Genomic DNA, 8,580 nt, shown 5'->3' on the forward strand with positions numbered 1-8,580 from the left:
GCAAGGAGGAAAGGCTCACGGACCTCAACTGGGAAAGGGATTCTCCCATTGCCTCCGAGCCGGCCGAACCACAGGACACCTGTACCTGGTGCTCTGGACTGAGATGCACTACTACCATCAGTAAACCAGGTAAAGACTTTACAACACTGTGTCCTCCACTTATTTGCCGACAAACTACCATCTCTACCATACACCTGTGGGAAGCGTTACCAACTAGCCACCATCCCATCACCCCAGGGGACCCCTTTGACCCCTGGGGACCCCTTTAACCCCTGGGGACCCCACTGATCGAACACCACAGGTGGGTCACGAAAATAGACTTTCACATTTCCCCTTAAAAGACCGTTCCCCTTAATTGTGCTCCCAGGGCACGGACTGGGTTGCAGCCACCATGACATTCCCTTTAAGAGTGACTGGACCTGCTGCCGAGTACCCCAGGCCCTGGCGGGCAACTCACATCCATAACAGGTGAGTGGTTCCACATCTCTTATATATCTGTACCATTGGATTAGACTCTATTGCGCTTCTTGTCTCCTAGTTTTCTCTCCATCTGTTAACAGAAATTTATGGGGCATCCAAGTTACTGGTAGTACAAAGGCTTTGGAAAAGCAAAATGGCTACTCACTCCTCAAAAGAAATTCAGCAAATTCTCTGCTCCCAAATCCAAATCCCCCTTCTGAGTCCATGTGACCTGGGCCTTATTTCCCATGGACGGAATAGTACGTCATGCCCTTTAATACGACACTGCAACCAAAAGTCGCAGTGATCACATTAAAATTCCTAAGGGAAGATGGTGTCAGCATCCCAGGGGGTGTCCCTGCCCACCAGCACTCACAATCGCTGTGATTGGCTGTTCAATTCAGAACAGCCAATCGCAGCCTCTCTCATTGTTTCATCCAGTCAGATTGGCTGAAACAGTGATGTCCCAGCTTAGGATCAAGTACCGATGTACTTGATCCTAGGCCGGTGTCTGGCAATGCCAGGCATTGGCAAAAATCTGTCAGATTGGCGCAATCGACGATCACATTGATCGTGCCAATCGCAAGGCACAAGCGCGGTGTTGCCTGTGCTGTAAGAGTGGTGCGTTCCCCCAGTAGGGCAATGGGGTACTCAGTACCGGGTTCTTCGGTTCTCAGTGGGGATGTCACGGTGGCTGCCCCATTCCGTGGCCCTAGGGGACATCCGTTGAAAATGAGGGGGTAAGGTCTTTAAAGGGATAATGGTCGTGACGCCACCTGTGGTATTCGGTCAGGGTGACCGACACTGCTTAGGGGTCTGCTGGGGTGATGTTATGGCAGCTAGATGGTATACTTTACCACAGGTGAAGTGTATCCCCAGGGCTTCCCAGAATGTAGATGGTGAATGGTGTATGATGTAAGGCGCAGTGAATAACAAGGACACTCTTTACCTTTACTGAAGGCTTCAGCATCCACAGTCCAGAGCACCAGATCACGGGGTAGGCAGAGTCATGCCGGTCTGAAGGCAAATCCAGAGTCCCCTTATCCAGGTGGAATTCAATAGCCTTCCTCTAGCGCCTGAGTGTTGTAGTTCCTCCCTGCTGAGCAACTCGGTGAGGTCATCACAACTATTGTAGGTGTTAAATCTCTTCCTCTCTGTCCCCCTGACGGATAGGAAAAACCCGTATGACTGGTGGCCTGAGGCTTTTTACAGGGACCCTAGAGACGCCCCGGCCCCCACAAGTTGCCACCCTGCCTCCTGGGTATATGGTCGGGCAGTCAACGTGGAATCAACTATCCTGCCAGTCTCTGAAGTAACGGCATAGAGATCCTTACTCCCTCGGTGTTCTGGCTACCGGTAGTGCGCTTCAGAAGGAGGCAGCCTGCTTCTAGCTGGTCTCACTCTGATGTTCCTCTCCTGTTGCTATGACTTCGTTGCTCACTCACTGCAACACAATTCCTTTCGTGCCCTTTCTTAGGATGCTGCCGCATAGGATGCAGGCGCAGCTCCGTGTACCTTTCTCTTCCACAGGCCGCAGTCTGGAGCTGGCTGGAACCCACTCCAACCAGCCTCTGCCAAACTCGGTCGGGACTCACTCCTACTCCCTCCAGTCAGCTTCTGTCTAACTTCCTAACCGACCCACCAGTTTTACCTAAGTGTGAGGAGTGCCCTAATAGATAGAAGCATGGCTCCCCCTGGCGGACTGGAGTGTGAAGTGTGTTTTGTGGTTGTGATATCTAGACAGAAGATCTCCTTCATTGCTTTCAGATGTAACATCACTCCCCCTGGTGGAAGAATAACATTACTGCAACGACCAGGACTCTGGTCAGTGCCTAGTAAAGGACTAGCATGGCCTGCAGCTGCTGATTAGCACCAACGATGTAATCGTTGACCGCACCAATCACAGGGCACAGCTGCGGTGACCTACTGGTGACCTGCCTGTGAGCTCTGATCCAAGGCCGATGCCTAGCAACACCGGCATCACCAGAGCCACCTCTGATTGGTGAGATCGATGTGATCATCGATCCCACCAATGAGAGGTCACAGCAGCAGTATGACCGCCCTGTGACCTGTCTGTGATTGTCTGGGACTGCACTGCAGGTCCTCACACTAACTGAGGATTCCTGCAGAGTGGTCACACAGCTAGATCTCCTGCTGTCCTGGGACTTGTGGTGCCACGGAAGCCTGTGACAAGACAATCTCTGCTGAAGATAGAAGAAAGAAGAGAGACTACAACCGTAAGTATTCTGATCCCTGCTCGATCTCTCTTCATCCACCCAAATCCCCCATCCCCCACTCCCCCTTCCCTTTTGCCCTCTTTTTACCCCCCTCCAACCCCCTTTTGCGCCGCCTCCATGTGCACATTTAGCAGCCACTGAGTGTTGATTGGTGACGCAGTTCACCAATCAACACTCGTACTCGCTTTTCTTTTTCACCTCCCCTTTGCACCACCTCCGTGCGCACATCCAGCAGCTGCCAAACTTTGGTAAATGATGCAGTTCACTTATCAGAGCTCGTGCCTGCTGTTTTCCTTTTTCACCCCCCCTTTTGCCACCCCCGTGCGCACATACAGCAGCTGCCGAACTTTGATAAGTGAAACCGTTCACTTAACAGAGCTCGTGTCTGCTGTTTTAGACACTTTTTTTTTCTACCACCCCCGTGCTCACATCCAGCAGCCGCCGAACTTTGGTAGGTGAAACAGTTCACTTATCAGAGCTTGTGCCTGCTGTTTTACACCTTTCTTTTCACAGGCATTTTTTTTCTCCCTGGTTCTTTTTTTCTTTTAGCTTTTTCTTTTCTTTTCAGACAAGTTTGCACCAAGCACTACCCCCCCCCCCCCACACACACACACACACATATGCAGTTAAAAGTAAAGTACTTGACACAAGCACCATATTTATTTAAAAAAATGTCCCGCCAGTCACGTTTGTCCCAACAGCGCTATTCAGTGGAGGAGGCATATGCTTTCCTTGCCTCCGAAACTGATAGCGAGGGAGAGGATCCCACATTTCTTTACTTTTCAGATTCTTCATCCTCATCCTCTTCCTCCTCATCTTCCTCCTCAGGTCCTGCAGAACCGCCACACAGACGTCGCAGGACAGAAGATGAGGCAGCGCCCACTCCTGAAGATGAACCAGCGCACCCCTCTGCGAACCCCGTATGGACCTCGGCCCCCCCTCCCCCTGAAAATTACGAGCCACTGATCCCTGATTTTGTGGCAGAATCAGGAATCAAGTTTGATACCACTGGCCTCACAGAAATAGACTTTTTCAAAGTCTTTTTCTCTGAGTATTTTGTTAACCTCATGGTGGGCCAAACGAATTTATATGCTCGACAATTTTTGGCACAAAACCCTGGTTCATCATATTCTAACTGGTCTGCTGTAGACGCAGTTGAAATGATGCAGTTTTGGGGCATGGTCCTTCATATGGGGATCCTGAAGAAGCCAGAACTTTGGCAATATTGGAGTGTTGATATTTTATACAACACTCCAGTTTTCCGAATGGTCACGGCATGGACGCTTTTTGAGGCCATCCACAAATTCCTTCATTATACCGATAATGCACAGTGTCACCCACGAGATGACCCCAACTTTGACCGTTTGTTCAAGGTTTGGCCGGTCATAGAACACCTTAACCAAAGGTTTGCTGAAGTGTACGTGCCCCAAAGGGACATCTGCGTGGATGATTTCTTAGTTCATTTAAAGGGAAGGCTCGGACTCTGTCAATACCTGCCCAGGAGAGGGCCAGGTATGGAATCAAACTCTACAAGCTGTGTGAGAGTACCTCAGGGTACTCCCACAGGTTTAGAGTATTAGAAGGAAAGGACACAAGGATTGAACCCCCTAAATGTCCTCCTGTCCTTGGAGTGAGTGGGAAAATTGTGTGGGATTTGGTGCACCCACTGCTGGATAAAGGTTATCACCTCTACACCGATAACTTTTATTCCAGCATCCTACCCTTCAAATCCTTCTCTGCGCGAGGTACCACAGCCTGTGGTACTGTCCGCAAAAATCAGAGAGGCCTACCGAAAACGCTACTTGGGCAGATGCTCAGAAGGGGTGACAGCAGAGCCCAATGTAGCGACCACCTGCTGGTGGTCAAGTACAAGGACAAGAGAGATGTCCTTCTCCTGACCACCATACATGGTGATGGCAGCGCCCTCAGCACTGTATGAGGTACCTCTACACAGGTCAGCAAACCAGACTCTGTACAGGGGTACAACAAAAACATTGGGTGCGTTCATCTCTCCGATCAACTCCTCCAACCATACAATGCATTGAGAAAGGCCAGGGTGTGGTACTAAAAGTTGGCCATGCACATCGTACAAATGGTTTTGCTTTGCTCTAAGATTTCCTGCTGTCACGATGTGCATGTCACACCGATACGTCATACCTTCAGTTCCAGGAGGTAGTGGTTAAGGCCCTGATATTTGTCACTCAGGAAGGAGCGGGCCCCAGTACTTCCGGAACTGAAGGTGCTCGTATCGTACCAGATCAGCATTTCCCGGGGGAGGTCCTGCAAACTGTAAAAAAAAGGTGAGGTGAAAATAGGGTGCCAAGTGTGTTACAAAAGGGGAATATGCAAGGACACCATTTATCAATGCGACACCTGTCCCGAAAAACCTGGCCTGTGTATGAAAAATTGCTTCAAATTGTACCACACCTCCATGCACTACTAATTTACTTAGATTTACAGGAAACAGTGGTTCCAAGAAGGGGGCACATCTAGATAAGTTTCTTGGGGGTCTAGTTTCCAAAATGATGTAACTTGTTTTTTTTTACTGTTTAGGCACATCAGGGGCTCTGCAAATGGAACATGATGCCCGCAGACCATTCCATCAAAGTCTGCATTCCAAAATGTCACTACTTCCCTTCCAAGCCCCGTTGTGTACCGAAACAGTATTTTTTCCCACATATGGGGTCCCAGCATACTCAAGACAAATTGGACAACAACTTTTGGGGTCGAATTTCTCCTGTTACCCTTGGGAAAATTAAAAATTGGGGACTAAAAGATAATTTTTGTGGGAAATAAATAGGATTTTTTATATTCACACCCGGATATTATAAACTTTAGTGAAACAGTTGGGGTTTCAAAATTCTCACCATATATCTAAATAAGTTTCTTAGGGGGTATAGTTTCCAAAATAGGATCAATTGTGGGGGGTTTAAACTGTTTAGGCACATCAGGGGCTCTCCAAACATGACATGGCGTCCGATCTCAATTCCAGCCAATTTTAGTTTGAATAAGTCAAACAGCGTTCCTTCCCTTCCGAGCCCTGCCGTGCGCCCAAACAGTTGTTCCCTCCCAATTATGAGGAATCAGCATACTCAGGACAAATTGAACAACGACTATTGGGGTCCAATTTCTCCTGTTACCCTTGGGAAAGTAAAAAAATGGGGACTAAACCATCATGTTTGTGGAAAAAATATGATTTGTTTATTTTCATACCCGGGCGTTATAAACTTTAGTCTAACACTTGGGGGTTCAAAGTGCTCACTGCATATCTAGATAAATTCCTTAGGGGGTCTAGTTTCCAAAATACGGTGACTTGTGTGGGGCTTCCACTGCTTAGGCACATCAGGGGCTCTCCAAATGCGACATGGCGTCCAATCTCAATTCCAGCCAATTTTGGTTTGAAAAAGTCAAAAGGCGCTCCTTCCCTTCGGAGCCCTGCCGTGCAGCCAAACAGTGGTTCCCCCACACATATGCTTCTGCTCCTGTGAAACACCTGAAGGGTTAATACATTTCCTGAATGTGGTTTTGATCAGCTTGAGGGGTGCAGTTTTTAGAATGGTGTCACTTTTGGGTATTTTCTGCCATATAGACTCCTCAAAGTGACTTCAAATGTGAGGTGGTCCCTAAAAAAATGGTTTTGTGAATTTTGTTGTAAAAATGAGAAATCACTGGTCAACTTTTAACCCTTATAACTTCCTAACAAAAAAATGTTGTTTCCACAATTGTGCTGATGTAAAGTAGACATGTGGGAAATGTTATTCTCAGAATCACCAGGATCCATTGAAGAGTTCCAGAATTATGTCCTCATAAAGTGACAGTGGTCAGAATTGAAAAATTGGTCTGGTCAGGAAGGTGAAAACAGGCTCCAAGGTGAAGGGGTTAAGGGCTGTTCTAGAAGAAAAAAACAAGAAAAAGATTGGAGCGCACTTACCCAGGTAAAATAGTCACGACGGCTGTTTCGGCCTGTTGAAGTGCCACTTTGCACGAAACGGCCGTCGTCCGATCTTTGTCCACCCCCTTCCCTGCTTTTTGTACAAAGTCCTAATAAAGTGGTGACTATTTTACCTGGGTAAGTGCGCTCCAATCTTTTTCTTGTTTTTTTCTTCATGAACTCTGTATGCTTTTGTTGGATGCAGCACCCCGTTGGTAATGTTAAAGGATATTATCAGCCATACATGCCCATTATATGTGGTTTAAGGTATTGTGCACTTTGGGGTCAGCTAATCGCAGCAGTGCGGAAGTAGAACTTTCTTAAACTTCAAGATTCTTAAGGGCAGTTCTAGTTTAGATACCCCACTAGACAATTCTAGTTATTAATTAGTTATTAATTAATACCTAGTCCTCCTTTTACGGTTGACTGGACAAGAGAGCAGCTACAAAGAATGTCCATCTATGACTCTCTGGAGGACATGAGAATGTTCTATGCGTAATGCTTCATTTCTCCTGTGAGGGCACTGCAGGGGAATGGAACACATGCTCCCTAACAGTTTACAGATGATCACTGGTGATCAGGGTGATTATACACCTAGTGATGAGCTAATTATTTTTGGGAACCTTCTAAGAAAAAAAGATGTGTATCTGTGGGTAATTAAAAACAGTGGTTTTGTTCCTCATTTATAATTTTTCTATTTTATTTTCAGAAATTCCATTTCCCTTCACTGAGAAGACTGGAGAATATGAGAGGAACAAATGGATAATGACATGTCCAGAGGTGCACTCTGTCTGTTTCCTACAAATGTGGCCCTCAATGTTTTTATTGTGACTAGAATGTGTCCGCCTGTGTGCTAAATGACCAAAATATTGCCCTTTTTGTGACCACTGTGTAGCTTTTTAAACATTCACAGTAGAGATGTACTTCTTTGTTCTTCTTCTTGCTACCATGGTGACCCTTACATTACGTTCATTCCTTGACTCGGGTCTTCATGCATACTTGCTAACTTTTCCAGATGCCCCTTCATTCAGGAGGGGATTTTAGAGCAGAGCTTCACAAAATGTTTTTCTCTTTGCCATTATCTTCCAAGCCTTCTGGAGTTTCTTAGGCTGCAGCATGAGCAAAGGAGATTTGTTAACTCTTACTGGAGTCCAGGAGGTCTTCTCTTAGTACATGCTTGTACTAGGTCTATAGGTATTTTATGTGCCTTATTTATGCCCTATACGTCACTCTTCACACCTTTAATGTATGCCCCGACCCTCCATCCACATCTTTGCTATGGCCTAAAGGTGCCCGCCTTAGTATGGGGTGCCTTTGAGTCTACGTTTGCGATATGTTGACTTTCATGCCTTTATATGATCTAAATGTGATCATACATTTTGTGCTGTGGCCCTAATGTGGCCTTTATTGTATTACCTTAGGCTTTTTTTTTTTAAAGAATTTTGAATATTTTGAACACAAATAGAATATTAAATTTTTCACTTGATTTTTCTGAATAAATAAATAAATAAAAGTGAATAACTTTCCAGTATCTAGTTATTTATTTTTGTTTTAGTATTTTTTTTTGTTTTGTTTTATTTATGTTTCTTAAAGGGGTAGATCTTTTATTTTTCAAGCAATATGTTGCATCAATTGCCAACGTTGGAGAGAGTGGAGATCATCGAATCTTATGTGACCCAAAGTGGTTCAAGTTCTACCCTAAACAACAACAAAAAACCTTTTTCTTAAAAAAAATAGAAAAAGAAAATCTCTTTCTTTTTGTTAGGACAGTGGTAATGCTAACTTAAAAGATTCAGTTTACAGCTGATGAGAATATAAAATGCTTAAGGGAGTGCTCGTTTTTTCATACCCTTGATGAATATAGGCGATATGTACATAAATTTAGACAGATTTTACATAACAGCAGAATTCATAGCTACATAAAAAGTAAAGGACCTTGTGAGATTTAATTAA

At 45.6% G+C, this 8,580-nt stretch overlaps 1 protein-coding gene across 1 annotated transcript in view; it reads left to right on the plus strand.

The window, feature by feature from the left end:
* The window catches only part of LOC138639795 (Fc receptor-like protein 5), a 122,975-nt gene extending 114,821 nt beyond the window's left edge, over positions 1-8,154 (plus strand). The window contains exon 18 of the mRNA XM_069728783.1: positions 7,337-8,154. Within this exon, the coding sequence (XP_069584884.1) occupies positions 7,337-7,358 (22 nt within the window). The 3' untranslated portion in view covers positions 7,359-8,154. The remainder of the gene's footprint in view (positions 1-7,336) is intronic.
* The last annotated feature ends 426 nt before the right edge of the window (positions 8,155-8,580 follow it).

Source organism: Ranitomeya imitator, chromosome 1 (genome assembly GCF_032444005.1).
Source record: "Ranitomeya imitator isolate aRanImi1 chromosome 1, aRanImi1.pri, whole genome shotgun sequence".
Classification (NCBI taxonomy): Eukaryota; Metazoa; Chordata; class Amphibia; order Anura; family Dendrobatidae; genus Ranitomeya; species Ranitomeya imitator.